Consider the following 15,385-nt stretch of genomic DNA (forward strand, 5'->3'; position numbering starts at 1 on the left):
CACCACTGATGTCAAACTGACAGGCCTATAATTGCTAGGTTTTCTCTTAGAACCCTTTTTAAACAATGGAACCACATGAGCAATGTGCCAATCCTCCAGCACCATCCCCGTTTCCAAAGACATTTGAAATATTTCTGTCAGAGCCCCTGCTATTTCCACACTAACCTCCCTCAAGGTCCTAGGGAATATCCTGTCAGGACCTGGAGATTTATCCACTTTTATACTCCTTAAAAGCGCCAGTACTTCCTCTTCTTTAATCGTCATAGTTAACATAACTTCCCTACTTGTTTCCCTTACCTTACATAATTCAATATCCTTCTTAGTGAATACCAAAGAAAAGAATCAAAATCTCTCCCATCTCTTTCAGCTCCACACATAGCTGTCCACTGTGATTCTCTAAGGGACCAATTTTATCCCTCACTATCCTTTTGCTATTAGTATAACTGTAGAAACCCTTCAGATTTATTTTCACCTTACTTGCCAAAGCAACCTCGTATCTTCTTTTAGCTTTTCTAATTTCTTTCTTAAGATTCTTCTTACATTCTTTATATTCCTCGAGCACCTCATTTACTCCATGCTGCCTGTATTTATTGTAGATATCTCTCTTTTTCCTAACCAAGTTTCCAATATCCCTTGAAAACCATGGCTCTCTCAAACTTTTAACCTTTCCTTTCAACCTAACAGGAACATAAAGATTTTGTACCCTCAAAATTTCAACTTTAAATGACCACCATTTCTCTATTACATCCTTCCATAAAACAAATTGTCCCAACCCACTCCTTCTAAATCCTTTCACATCTCCTCAGAGTTAGCCTTTCTCCAATCAAAAATCTCAACCCTGGGTCCAGTCCTGTCCTTACCCATAATTATATTGAAATTAATGGCATTGTGATCACTGGACCCGAAATGCTCCCCAACACATACCTCCGTCACCTGACCTATTTCATTCCCTAACAGAAGATCCAACCCTGCCCCTTCTCTAGTCGGTACCTCTATGTATTGCCGCAAAAAAACTATCCTGCACACATTTTACAAACTCCAAACCATCCTTCCCTTTTATAGTATGAGCTTCCCAGTCTATGTGTGGAAAATTAAAATCTCCCACAATCACAACCCTGTGCTTACTACAAATATCTGCTATCTCCTTGCAAATTTGCTCCTCCAATTCTCGCTCCCCGTTAGGTGGTCTATAATACACCCCTATAAGTGTTACTACATCTTTACCATTCCTCAATTCCACCCAAATAGTCTCCATAGACGAGCCGTCTAATCTATCCTGCCAGAGCACCGCTGTAATATTTTCTCTGACAAGCAACGCAACACCTCCCCCTCTTGTCCCTCCGATTCTATCACACCTGAAGCAACGAAATCCAGGAATATTTAGTTGCCAATCACACCCCTCCTGCAACCATGTTTCACTAATAGCTACAACATCATATTTTTCAGGTATCAATCCATGCTCTAAGCTCATCCACCTTTCTTACAATGCTCCTAGCTTTAAAATAAATACATGTAAGAAATTCTCCACCTCTTCCTCTCTGTTTATCTCTAACAGTACAAAGAACTTTACTGTCTTCTTTTTCTTCCTTCTCCCATACATCTGTTCCTACACTCTAATGTGTGCCATAGATTATGATTCCATCATATATTCCAAAATATTTTCTGAGAACTGTACCACAAGCTGTTGGGGGAGGCCTGTAATCTTTTTACTAAGTGCCATCGTAACAGAATATTTAGTGAAACAGGTAATCATTTGGAAGCCAGTGGTTTGGTATATTTCAAGGCCTTTGAAGGTAAATGTACTCAGATGCTTGGTAGTGGTTTCCATGGATACCAGAACCACATTTAAGTCTGCTAAGAAAATCTGCTGCATGGGCTCAGATGGCTCAGTGCTTAGAAAGCAATGCTGGTGCCCTCTGCCTGTCTGAAGTTGTTACTGGAATTGGTATATTTGGAAAAAGAGCAATTTGATACAGTCCAAATGAGAATCGAACCACAATCAATGATCACTGGTGCTGTAAAGTGATTACATTAGGCTCTATGCTACCGTGCTGTCTAAGTGATTCAATACAAACATAATTGTATAATGAAATCGCAGTGACAAACAATTACCTTTGTGGTTCACTTTATTAAAACCCTGTTAGTCAGAAATAGCTGAAGTTCCAACACTAATTTGCATGATTAAATTTCAAACTGATGTACTCCCAGCACCCTAACTTATTTTATTGTATGAAGATACTGAGATCTCACCCACTATCACTTTCAGCACTCCTAGATCCCCAGTTCCAGTTGCTTCCCTTCCATGGAGCTGCCACTCCTGTTTCCTTGTTGTTCATCTTCTCTATATCCCAAATCCCATGGCTCCAGAATCTCTTGCTCATTTTGGCTGCTGCTGCTGCTCTACTGCTCTTATAGGCAATGAGCCCATAATTTCTGCCATTCCAGCTCCTCTGCTCCTGTTGCTTTGTCAGTATTACAGCTTTCTAGTTCCTGGACCGCAGCTTGACTGTTCCCCTGCCTCTGGAGCTGTGGTTCCCTCTGATCCCCTGCCTCTAAAGACCCTACTAAGCTTGGCCGTGAACTCTCAAAGTTCAAAAGTAAATTTATTACCCAAGTACATATATGTCACCATATACAACCCTGAGGTTAATTTTCCTGAATAAGAAAATACTGAATAAATCCACAATAGAATCAGTGAAAGACTGCACCAACTTGGGTGTTCAACCAGTGTGCAAAAGACAGCAAACTGCAAATACAAAAAGAAATAAATAATAATAATAAATAAACGATAAATATCAAGAACACAAGATGAAGTGTCCTTGATGTGCCTTCTTCGTAATTGTAGATATGGGGACAGGTCCTCTGAAGTGGTAACATTGAGGAACTTAAGGTTACTGAGCCTCTCCACCTACAATTCTCTGATGAGGACTGGCTCAATAATCAGCTCTTTGGTCTTGCTGACATTGAGTAAGAAGTTGTTGTGGCACAGCTCAGCCAGATTTTCAGTCTCCTGTTTATTCTGTGCACCACCATCTCTACCCCTTTGTCATCTGTTCCTGTACATCTGAAGGACTACCTCTCATAGTTTCCCTTGACACTGATGATGTTTTTAATTATAAATTTAATTAGGATTTGGGTACCTTAATTCCAATTGCATTTCCGTATTTCATTATTTTCATGCATTCTTTTTAACAAGCATGGAGCCAGTCAACCCTAATGAGTCAAGGCCAGCAGAACAATCCTATTATTTCCCTTCAACCTATTCCCATTAATAACAGCTGTAAACCCCCCCCCCCCCCCCCCCCCACCTCACCTCCATGCTTGTTGTGCCACTGTCCATCAATATTGAAGAGATTTACAGCGGTCAATTCACCAACCAACCAACACACCTTAGGATATTGAAGGAATCTGCTGCATGCAGAAGAAACCCATGCTTGCAAGCCCAATGTAAGCAGTAACAAAGGTCTGAATCAAACCTGATTGGCAGAGCCTCTGAGACATCTGCACTTCCTGCAGCACCCCTATTTCCTATGGGAGCTACAGCAAAGATATAGAATCACTGGAGTTTAATTATCCAGCTGGATGAGCATAGCCACTTATTTCCATTGAATTTCCAACGTCAAATTTTTTGAGAGCCAGAGCAGAATTGATTAATCCTAGGAAGTTGTTTTGTTTGTAAGGTATGCAGAACATTCATTCAGTCAATATTATTCAGTGATTGCCATCTGTTCCTCAAAGTCAAAGTAGAGTTCATTGTCATAAGCACAAATATTTACAATGAAAAAAATATTATTTATAGCAGCATTAGAGGTATGTAGAATCATATGAGGAGCTTACAAAAGAAAAGCCAAAATTAAATGTACATTATACATAATTTTTACAAGAAACAGCCGATAAGAACTTTTAAGAAGTCCACTTTAATGCAGAGTGGTCATAGCGTTGCTAAACTGGAGTGATTGGGTTTGTGTCAGTTGGCTCGAGAAGTAGCTGTTGAACATGGTGGTCTGCAATTTCAGACTTATGTGCATTCAGCCCAGTAGTAGCTGTGAGAAGATGCCATGGCCTGGATGATGGGGATCTTTAATGATGGGTATTGCCTTCTTCAGGCAGCACCTCCCATGGAATACAACCAGTAGTGTAGAAGAGATATGCCAATGATCTGGGCTGAGTCCACCACTCACTGAAGGTTCCTGAATTCCAGTGCATTTGAATTACTGTACCAGACTATGATGCAGCAGTCAGGACACTTTCAACAGCACAGTTCATTGAAGTGTTAGGCGAAAAGCTGAATGTCATTAACCTCCAAAGAAAATACAAATGCTGGCATGCTTTCTTTGCGGTTGCATCTACACGCTGGGACTGGGACAAATAATGTGATACACTAATACCCGGGAATTTAAAGCTGCTGAATCTTTCCATGGTCAGTTCCCCAATTTAGACTGGTACATGTTCATCCTCCTCCCCCTTCCGATCAGCTCATTACTCTTATTGACATTGAGCGAGATGTTGTTATGGAACCAGGTGTCCTTTCTGACTACTGTGCGTGGAATCACTGAGATACATCCAACAATAATGGTGCCATTGGTGAATTTGTATATGGCATTAAAATGCTTAGCCACATATTTATGTGTGTATAGATTGTAAGGCAGGGAGCTAAGCACACAGCCTTGAGGTGCACCTGTGTTGATAGTCAGCGAGGAGATGTTACCAATTCTCACTGAGTCTGTGGATGAAGAACTCAAGCATCCAGTTGCAGAGGGAAGTACAGAGGGGTGGGTCTTGAAGTTTAGTGATGAGTTTGGATTGTATTCTTGTGTTGAACACAGAACTGCAGTCAATGAACAGCCTGACATATGAGTTCCTTTGTTCAGATAGTCCAGAGTAGAGTGAACATGTTATGCACATTGTTTTCAATGGAATGAACACCACTCCTCTGAGAATGGGTTGCACCCTATCAGCTTGTTCTGGGAATGAAGGAGATCTGAGTACAAACCAAAATAATGATTTTAAGTATTTTTCTCAACCTCTCCTGTCTTGATGTTTGATGTTACCATCTGGTTTCCAAAATTAGAAAAAATTCTTTATGGAAACCACCATAAGGCATTTCATCTTGGAAACCATTTCACTGGATTGTTAGGCTTTTAATTCAAATAATATGGTCTAATAGTAACATTACTGTAATGTTGGATCCCAAATTACTGCATTAGATTTTCACCAGCAGTGTAATTTGCCAGTGGTCCCTACCAGTCATTCACTGTCTGTGCTCTGATGTTCATGTTCTATTCCAGAGGCTCATCAGACTGACAAGCCTGATGAGCAGCCTTCCTCCGCTTCCATTTTTGATCATGTTGATCGGATGTCACGCCCATCAGAAACAGGCAAATGGCTACCAAACAAAATTCAACTGATCGCCATGCAACCAATTCCAGCCCCTCCTTTACAGAATCCATTACTTCCTGAGCGAGTGGCTGAAACAAACAAAATCAATAAAGAGGTAAGATTCGCTGGGTTCCTCAGAGAAATGGAATAGAATTTTGCCGTACAGGGGTTGCTTGAATCTCATGTGAATCCAAGATGTTCTTTTATACATTAAAATGTTTTTCAATAAATTACATATCATTCATTGTGAAGGCACTTGGCACTTAATACATAACAAGCTCGCTGACTATGAACTGAAGTATACAAAACATGGCTATCATCATTTTATCTCACTTTGTCCTGTGTATACACATAAACATACTCAGTCATACACGCTACAGGTCGAGAAACCCTTATTCAAAATGCTTGGGGCTGGAAGTGTTTTGAAATTTGGATATTTTTAAAGTTTTGATATATATAATAAGATTGGTTGGGATCGCTATCATTTCCATCTCTGAATTCATGTGTGACTGGTAAGCAATCTTTGTCTTACACTTGTTTATCACACTTATATGTATTTACTTGTAAAAATTATTCCATTTCAAAGTAAAATTTATTATCAGAGTACATAGATATCACTACATACAACCCCGAGCTTTTTCTGTGGACCTACTTAGCAAATCTCTAAAACAACGACTGTAAAGAGGATCAATAAACAACAACCTGTTCAAATGCAGATATAAATAAATAGCAATAAATAACCAGCATTTAATAATAAGATAAGAGGTCTTAAATGAGTGTGTTTACTCCCTTTTGTTCAAGAGCCTGATGGTTGAGGGGTAATAACTGTTCTTGAACCTGGTGGTGCAAGTCCTGAAGCACCTGTACCTTCTACAAGATGACTGCAGCGAGAAAAAAAACATGGCCTGGGTGGTTAGGATCTTTGATGGATGTTGTTTTTCCACAACAACGCTTCATGTAGATGGTGCTCAGTAATGTACTGGGCCAAATCCACTACCTTTTGTAGTAGGATTTTCTGCTCAAAGACATTGGTGTTGCCATACCAGGCTGTAATGCAGCCAGTCAACCCACTTTCCACCGCACATCAATAGAAATTTGCCAAGGTTTTTGATGTCATGCTGAATCTCCACAAACTCCTGAGGAAGTAGAGGTACTGTTGTGCTTTCCTTGCAATTATATTTATATAATGATTTATTTTACATACCATCAGTATAATGAAAATATAATTAATGTGTGCAGGGTAAAAAAAGCAGCACAGCAACATCAGGAGAATCAGCTTTTGAACAAAAACAAACGGTAGATTTTCAGCGTCAACCGACAGTGCCGTGTTTTGATTAAGAAGTTGTGAACTCTATATCTATATTTTTTTTTAGTTTTTCCTGTATGCTATAAAAATAATCTGCATTATAGACTTATTCTGATGTTAGATTTTTATCAGCGCCAATCTTGGCAAACTCATTTGAGTCCTCTGCTGCTTGGTGATCAGCAGACACTTAAAAAAAAAATTTAAATGTTGTGCCTTTTCTTAAACTTATGCAACCAGCATGCTGAATGTTCGCAATTACCTTCAATTTTTAGTTCATCGTGATAGATTTGCTTATTTCATGAACGGCATACCATTAAGCAGCATATGCTGACGAATCGACTCTTTCACTCCACAATCAAGATATTAATTTTTCACTTTTATGTGGTGTTTTTCTATTTTTCATTAACTTCTGTTCATTATGTATATGAGGTCAATTATTAGAACTGTCTGTAGTGTGCAAGGATTTGCACATTGCCTGGGAACCCTCCAAGCACCTTGTGGAATTTTCCATTTGTGACGTCATATCAGCGCTCCAAAAAAATTTCAAATTTCGGAGGTTTTAGAATTTTGGATAAGGTGTACTCAACCTGTATCTCTATCTTTCTCACTCTCACAAGAGGTCATGTGTGCCCATGTACTCTCTCTATTATGAGCATGCTCCACTTTTATATTTATTTCTTAAAAAAGCCTTGTCACATATCCCGATCATTACCTTTGACTCATTTTCACTAATTACCAATAAAGTACTCACTTATTCACCTATTGTGATAATGAGTAGTTGTGAACTGATTGCTCACCTGTTTTTAGATCCCTCAAATTTGTAGTCATTGCTATAGAAAGGCCACTATGCTTCACTGTGTTTAACTCAGATGTGTAAACCAACAAAGTTATCCAGCGCCTTATCTACCTCCCAGTACTAAACCAGATTTGGTTATCTTTTGTGTATGTTAGTTGAAACTCCAAAATTGCTTCTGCTGTCCTTTGGTAAGCCCCCACAAAGGTGCCAGAATGATAAACAAAAATTCAATATCTTCCCATTTCTACTTTAGGTTCAGAGAGCTTTGAGACAGAAATCTGAAATTGAACATCATCGCAATAAGATCAGACTCCGGGCTAAAAGGAAAGGACACTATGACTTCCCCATCATGGATGAAGTTGGTACCATTGAAGCAAAGGAGCGACGCCGAGTCTACCGCAGGGCTCAAGTTCATATTGACAGGATCCTTGATCCCAGTGCAGATGTCCCTGTGGAACTGAGGAAAAGGTGGGCACATAAGATCTCTGTATGTATTACAAAGTCATCTTGAAAAAAACCTTCTGATAATGAATAAATACTTAAATAAATGAACTCCAAGCTATCTTTACCCAAGTTAATATTTTAAAGTTCCCAAGTTTAGTTCTGGAGAGGAGCACACTGTTGGCCTGTACCTTCCACTACCATTGAAATGGGACAAGCTGGATTTAAATGATGACCAGGAGTGAACACAAAATTATCATCAGTGAATACATCAATAAAACTATCTTGCATATAATGAATAAAACATGAAAGGAAGCATTATTAATTGTATTCTTAATTCCACATTGGTATGGCAGATTAAGCATGGGCAAAAATAAAGTGATGCATATACCAAAGACAGCCACATTAAGCACTCCTCTTCCTCTCCTGTCCTCATCAATTGGCCTACCTCCCATCAGACTGACCTCACTAACCAGCAGTGTTCTTTATCTTCTCAAATCTGTACTTCAGAATCCATTTACAACTGCAGATGGTCTTTTTATAACTTTAAACTGAAAAGAGGCTATATATTGAAGCATCACATTTTCTACATGATTTTTGAGCATTCCTCAATCTCTCTGTGCTTACAAATAAATTGATCCCGAAATTAATCTTTTGGTCTCATTCATTTCAGCTATCGTGGGAAAAGATCTCCACGGCAGAGGCGGAGACATCAGGTGAACGGCAGCATGACAGATGCAGAAAAGGACAGGCTGATAACCACGGATAGTGATGGGACCTACAAGAAGCCACCTGGAGTGAACAATGCAGCCTATGTTGTAAGCATGGAAGAACCTTAATTGTCTGCAATTTCTTCTTATAAGTCTTATCAATAATTTTTCTCTCATTGTTATAAAGTACTTGCATTATTTTCAGACGAACAAGTAAACAAGTACTAAGCTGCAACACAGTTGTTACTTTGTACCTCAAAACCTTTCTCTTTGCAAGCTTTTTGGTTTCGCCACTGTTCTCTTGTTTCCTGTTAAGTAACTGAGTGTCAAAATGCCAACCATCAAACACACATTTACACTAATCATACATGAGTCCTATTTTCTTGTCCTTCTTTATCAGAACTCCTCCTAAGTTGTTGAATTGGGCATCTGGGCTCCTGAGTTGAGTAATTTACAGGAGCTAATTAACCTACAACTCTTGTGTCTTTGCGATGTGTGGAAAGTACCAAAGCATCCAGAGGGGACATAGAGTCATTGGGAAAACATTGCCAACTCCACACTGCACAAAAGGTCAAAGTTGAACCTTGGTCACTGGAACTGTGAGGAACCAGCTCTACTGGCTGGGCCACTGTGCCTTCAGCTGCTTTCTTAAGGAATACAAGATGCCCATGACTTGTGGTAAGGGCCATGAACCTGCCTCACTGTTCAATATTATGACTAATCCTGGGGCTTTTGTACTTTCCCTATCTGATCCTATATTCCACTTCAGTCAAGCTCCAGTAATCTGCTGTCGAATTATACAAAAAGTCTTGATTGTTCTGCTAAGTGGTTAATGTTTCTTGTGCTCTCTTTAAACCACCAAAGACCCCTTGCATAATAATATTGGTCCATGGCATAAAAAAAATTTCAGAACTCCAGCTTAAAGCTCACTAGGACACACTTTCCATCGTACTGTTAAATATACTGTTAAATAACCTGGGCTCCATTCCCTTGCTCCTTTTAATATCTGCTAGTCTGGCACCTCCAAAGTCCCAAGGGTGCCATATTTTGAGTTCTACAGTACTGCTTATCCAAGTATCTACCAATTGTAATAACTAATAACCTTCCATAACTTATTGAGGCAGAGAAATCTTTACCCCATTGACTTCTCATCTGAATTTTAAATATTTCACCTCTATGCTGAGAATTCAGCTCTAGTTTGAATTCTCCAGCATTAGAAAAATTCCTCTCAGCCATTACTCTCTGTCCCTTCTAAACTTCAAAAAGTATCAACTAGTCCTTTTCACCTCCTCATCAAGTCCTGGGCTTCAAACTGGTGAAGCTGCTCCACAATGTGTCTTCTTCATTATAAACATGAAGGTTGCATCCAATTTCACATGAGGTCTTTCCATCGTCAATTACAATATCAGCAGTGTGTTTTTTCTCTGATTGCTGGCTGTGCGGATCAAACTACCACTTTCTAATTACTTGCTGCAACTGCATGTTTACTTTCTGAATCTCATGAACCAGCACATCCAGATTCCAATCCAACATTAAGTAGTTTCTTCTCATTTAAGCAATTATTTTAGTTCCATTCTGCTCTTCCTTCTTATTTTCCCACATCACTTTGTAGTTGTTCCTTTTGGCCCGGCCAATGAATATGCCAATATCCCTTTATGTACTTGCACACTTTCTGACCCACTGAGATGTTTTGCTTATTATCATTAATGTTATAGGGTTTTTCATAACTTGTTCTTCTAAAGCACCAGAAAACATCCAAGGATACATTTTGTCCCTAACTTCTCTAACACCACCTATAGGGGACATTTAGGTAAATTAAGAGGGAAGCTTACATCCAACCTTTGTCATGTCAGAGCTGAAATGTTCTCATGCCCCTCATACTGCTCTACAGTGGATTTTTCTAGACCTTGGCTGAAAAGTGTTTGTGTTACTTTGGAAAGAGTGCACACAATCACCTTCATTTAGATTTTGAAAAGAAAATGAAATATTTCAGTCTTTATAATCATGAGGTAGATGGAGTTTACTTGTGTTACTTAATGATTGTATAAAGCAACATTATACCTAGTGTGTAGGGAGGAAGGGGACCACTTAAACTGAATAATTTCAGCATGATTGACTGCACAATCCTTACTAGGTCACCAGATTCTTAAGTTGTTGCCCAAGTATGGAAGAATTGACTCTATATGCAGAAAAGTTTAACAGAAATGAATAATGTTTAATTTTCAAGGAAGCTAAATTGCTGCATGATTTGTATCTAAGAGTTTTTTGGACTAGCCTACAGTAAACTATCCAGTCTGTGAGGTTGACATTGATTGCTTCTCATTTTACACCACCTTATACTGGAATATTTTGAATTTGGAACTGGCTAAGAATTAGCCTGTTATTACAAGCCTGCATCTTGCTGCTCCACGGCACAACTTGTTGAAGCTCCAACCAGCCGTGAAATTAGTCCAGCTAGCACACTTGTTAAATGGTTAATTGAACTGGATTTCTGGATTATGCCACTAATAAATTTTGCAACATAATTTTTCTGTGATTGCTTCCTTGTTCTTTCACAGAATTATGAAAATGCTAATGCTTGATTCTGAAAAGATAATTTCAATAAAAGCTCTAACACTGGGTAGGAGTACAATGTTAACCACCTTCCCACAGCATTCCCACGGAACAATTGACCTTTACGTTATCTCCTTTCATTGCCCCAACCCCAGTGACCTAATCTTGATGTGGTTCTGTATTTTACAGTCGGACCCTGACCTGCCTCCGGAGCCTAGACCTCACTCTCCATCTCATACTCACCCTCCCCCTCCTGCCCCCCCACCATATCTCCCACCACAGCCATCCATTGAAGAGGCAAGGCAGCAGATGTACTCTCTGCTGGATGATGCATTTGCTTTGGCAGCTCCAGGTAGTCCTGGAAAAGTCTTATCAGCAGTCAGCCATGGTCAGCCAGCCACCAGCACTCCTATCAGGGGAACCAAAGTTTCAGCTAACAACCACTGGACTCCAGTGTATGAACAACCCCAGAGTCTCAGCAATCCATATGTAACGGTATGTAACATGTAAATCATTCCACACAAGTGTGTTCAAACATGTGTAAACACTTCCTTGGTGCATGCACTGCTGAAGTCCCAGCAGTATGATATTAATTTTTTTTCATCATGCCATCACATTTTATTTTGACTTTATTTTCATCCAAATTTTTAATCATTGGGGTAATGAAATATAGTTAGCAGTGTTCAAGAGGTGCTGATCTTAGTGAGATGAAGCTTAGCAATATTTGGAAAAGTCTTGAGCTGCCAGGTACTAACTATTTGCAGGGTATGTACTCAATTGAAGTGAGATCTTGCTTAGGATGGCAACTTTCCATTCCAACCTTCTGAAGGTGATCCAATCTAAATACCAAAATCAAAGGACATTAGAATCTAAATTCGTCATAAACTCTGTGAGTCACTTAAAACCACAAAAAGTCTGTGAAAAGTCTTATTACAGGCTTTTTAAAACACAATGTTTCATGATTAAAGCAATCCATAACATTCAGTTGCCCTTTCTTTAACCTTTTTTTCTTTTCCAATAACAAAACCTGACTCTGTTAGTGTAAAAGAGCTTTTTCTGTTGGGTGTTTGTGTCTACTGGAACAGAGAGGGAAGTTATTGATCAAAGTGTGTGTTAGATAACCTAGCTATAGTTAGATTTTTCTATTAACTCCTGGCGGTGCCAAAATTCTTACATTCTTGCTTTCCATCGGTTACAATGGGTGGAGCCCTAGCCTCTCTATGCACCTCTCTATGATAATATTGCAGTAGTAATGTGGAGAAATCTAATGCTGGAAGTAGAAGTGGAGGGCTGATTAAATGTCACCAATTTTCATGCATTGTTCCTTAATTTAGTCTGCCATTGTTACTTTTGGCAGTGATCATCATTTTCAAAATTGAAAGAATCAAGGTTAGCATTTAACTAATAAAATTGTTTCTTTGGTCCACAGAGGTATGAAGATACAGGGTCAAATCAGCCTTCTGCAGCAAGCCACCTGCACAGGTAAGAAACGAACAAATGCACTTACTGAGATAATAAGGAGCACTGCTAAAGCATGCAAGTGAAGTCACCTCAACCTTTACTGTTTCAATTCAGCAAAGCCTTGTCAATGAAAGCAATTGGAGCATGTATCTTGAGAAGGGACAAAAGCCAAACTGAGGATCTTCCAAGTTGATATCTTAAATGTTATATTTTAAGGTATCTAAATAATTTAAAAGTATAACATTTAAGGATATGTTAGATGATCATGCTTATCTGTACATCATATTTACTTATCCAAATTCTGTGGGTTGCTAGGGATGAAGATGGTGCAGTACCTCTGCTTACAATTGTAGGTAACACAGTACAGGCTGGGATTTTTTTTAAACTGTTAACCTCAGTTGTCCTTTAAGTTGTGTTGGTCATTGTTGTGTTCGTCTATTTACCCTCTGACACATTTTTCACACCAGCTGTGTGGTTTCTCCTGCTGGCATTCAGACAACATACAGAGAAATCCTTCAGAGGCTTGTGATTATAGGTTAATGATCTAATAAAGCACACAATTTAACAATGCAATTAAAACATATGTCATACCCGAAGAACAGCAGTCTGTCTCCCATAACAAACATGTTTACGATCCTTTCGATGTCAATGATCAGATTATATCTTTCAATCCCAGCAGTATTCTTATTCATTACTTATAAACTCATTTGCAGTCAGGGTCATTTTTTTTATATACAGAGCCCCTGATTCGAAACAGTTTGAAAATGCAAGCTAGGAGAGCTGACAGCCATTCATCCAAGGAACTTAATCACACTATAAAACCTTTTAATGTCTGATGTGCTCTCCTTTTGGCATATGATAATCAAAGATATCCAAGTGGAATTTTCCAAATTTTACTCAATGGTTCATGGTTTCACCTCTGATGTTTCCATTCCAGTTTAATACGTTTGAAAGCCTTGCACAACAGAGGAAAAAAATCTTGACTTCCTCACTACAGTTCCCTTTGCATTCTTCCAATCCAAAACATCAAGCAATGCTAAAAAAACTTTCATACACAGACTAATTTCTTCATCCTTGGAAAAAGAACAATATATTTTAAATAATGCAATATAATGAGTTTTAAATTTTAGAAGATAAAGAAAACAGTGACCTTTTCCCAAAAAGTAACCAGCAGTCAAAGTTAACCAATTCAGATCCAGGAGATAGCATGTTGCCACTTGCACAAACTTTCTATGCAGCTCCTCTGTACACTAGCAGCAGCTAACAAGAAGTAGACAGAATCAGCAGCAGAATACTAGAAGCCCATTTCTAAACTACCTTTTTTAACTGCAAGCTGATACTTAACTCCTTCATCTGTCTTCTAAATTCATGGAATTCACACCATGAAGTAAAATAGTATTTAAACAAATTAACCCTTGCATGTCTGTAAGCTGTCCAATTGTGAACCAGTACAAATGATTCAGCATTTTAATTCCAGTTTTTACTGAACCATGAACCTTTATTTAAAGCATTTGTTGGGGACGTTTAGCAATACATAATCCTTTATCTCCTTTTGTGTAAAATACCGAACAAGAAATTTGCGTGTATTACTAAATGTTTGTTTCTAATTTCTTCCTTGTATGTGATTCAGTTCTGGATATATGCGGCCAGAAGAGATGAGGCAAGAGCAGTCTCAGCAGGAAATCCTATACTCAAACAGACCCATGTATGCTGATGAATTTCAAACAAGACCTCCAGGAAACAATCCTGGTACGAATGTATAGTGTGTTGATGGTTTTAGAATGTATCATCTGTGATCAATTAGTTCCTTTTCACAGCTCTCACTATTACTGCATTAATGTGAACAATTCATGTGAATGAAACTCCTCAAACCTCAGAATCAGGTTAATATCACTGGCATATGTCATGTTTTTTTTTGTTTTGCAGCAGTAGTTTATACATAACAGTAAAGAAACTATAAATTACAAAAAGAAGTATATATAAAAAAATTAAATAAGTAATGCAGAAAGGGAGGGAAAATAGTGTAGGTGTTTCTGGATTCATTGTCCATTTAGAAATTTGATGGCGAAGAAAAAGAAGCTACTCCCGAAATGTTGAGTGGGTATTTTCAAGTTCCTGTACCGCCACCTTCATGGTAGCAATGGGAAGAGGGAATGTTCTGGGTGATGGGGGTCCTTAATGATGGATGCCACTTTTCTGAGGCATTGCCTTTCGAAGGTGTCATTGATGCTGGGGAGGCTACTACTTTATTTTATTGTCACCAAACAATTGATACTAGAGCGTACAGTCATCACAGCGATATTTGATTCTGCGCTTCGCGCTCCCTGAAGTACAAATCAAAGTAAATATAATAAAAAATTAAATTATAAATCATAATTAGAAAATAGAAAAGGGAAAGTAAGGTAATGCAAGTCAGGTCCAGATATTTGGAAGGTACGGCCCAGATCCGGGTGAGGATCCGTTCAGCAGTCTTATCACAGTTGGAAAGAAGCTGTTACCAAATCTGGCCGTATGAATCTTCAAGCTCCTGAACCTTCTCCCGGAGGGAAGAGGGACAAAAAGTGTGTTGGCTGGGTGGGTCGTGTCCTTGATTATCCTGGCAGCACTGCTCCAACAGAGTGCAGTGTAAAGTGAGTCCAAGGACGGAAGACTGGTTTGTGTGATGTGTTGGGCTATGTTCACAATCTTCTGCAGCTTCTTCCAGTCTTGGACAGGACAACTTCCATACCAGGTTGTGAT

At 38.9% G+C, this 15,385-nt stretch overlaps 1 protein-coding gene across 2 annotated transcripts in view; it reads left to right on the plus strand.

The window, feature by feature from the left end:
• Positions 1 to 15,385, plus strand: part of LOC140734679 (UPF0606 protein KIAA1549-like) — a 269,781-nt gene that overhangs the window by 228,462 nt on the left and 25,934 nt on the right. The window contains exons 13-18 of one of the 2 annotated variants that reach the window (XM_073058967.1): positions 5,289 to 5,494; positions 7,735 to 7,949; positions 8,596 to 8,740; positions 11,375 to 11,680; positions 12,615 to 12,667; positions 14,277 to 14,395. In XM_073058967.1, coding sequence (XP_072915068.1) covers positions 5,289 to 5,494; positions 7,735 to 7,949; positions 8,596 to 8,740; positions 11,375 to 11,680; positions 12,615 to 12,667; positions 14,277 to 14,395 — 1,044 coding nt within the window. The remainder of the gene's footprint in view (positions 1 to 5,288; positions 5,495 to 7,734; positions 7,950 to 8,595; positions 8,741 to 11,374; positions 11,681 to 12,614; positions 12,668 to 14,276; positions 14,396 to 15,385) is intronic. The other variant, XM_073058968.1, reaches the window with a different exon arrangement.

Source organism: Hemitrygon akajei, chromosome 10, assembly GCF_048418815.1.
Source record: "Hemitrygon akajei chromosome 10, sHemAka1.3, whole genome shotgun sequence".
NCBI classification, from domain to species: Eukaryota; Metazoa; Chordata; class Chondrichthyes; order Myliobatiformes; family Dasyatidae; genus Hemitrygon; species Hemitrygon akajei.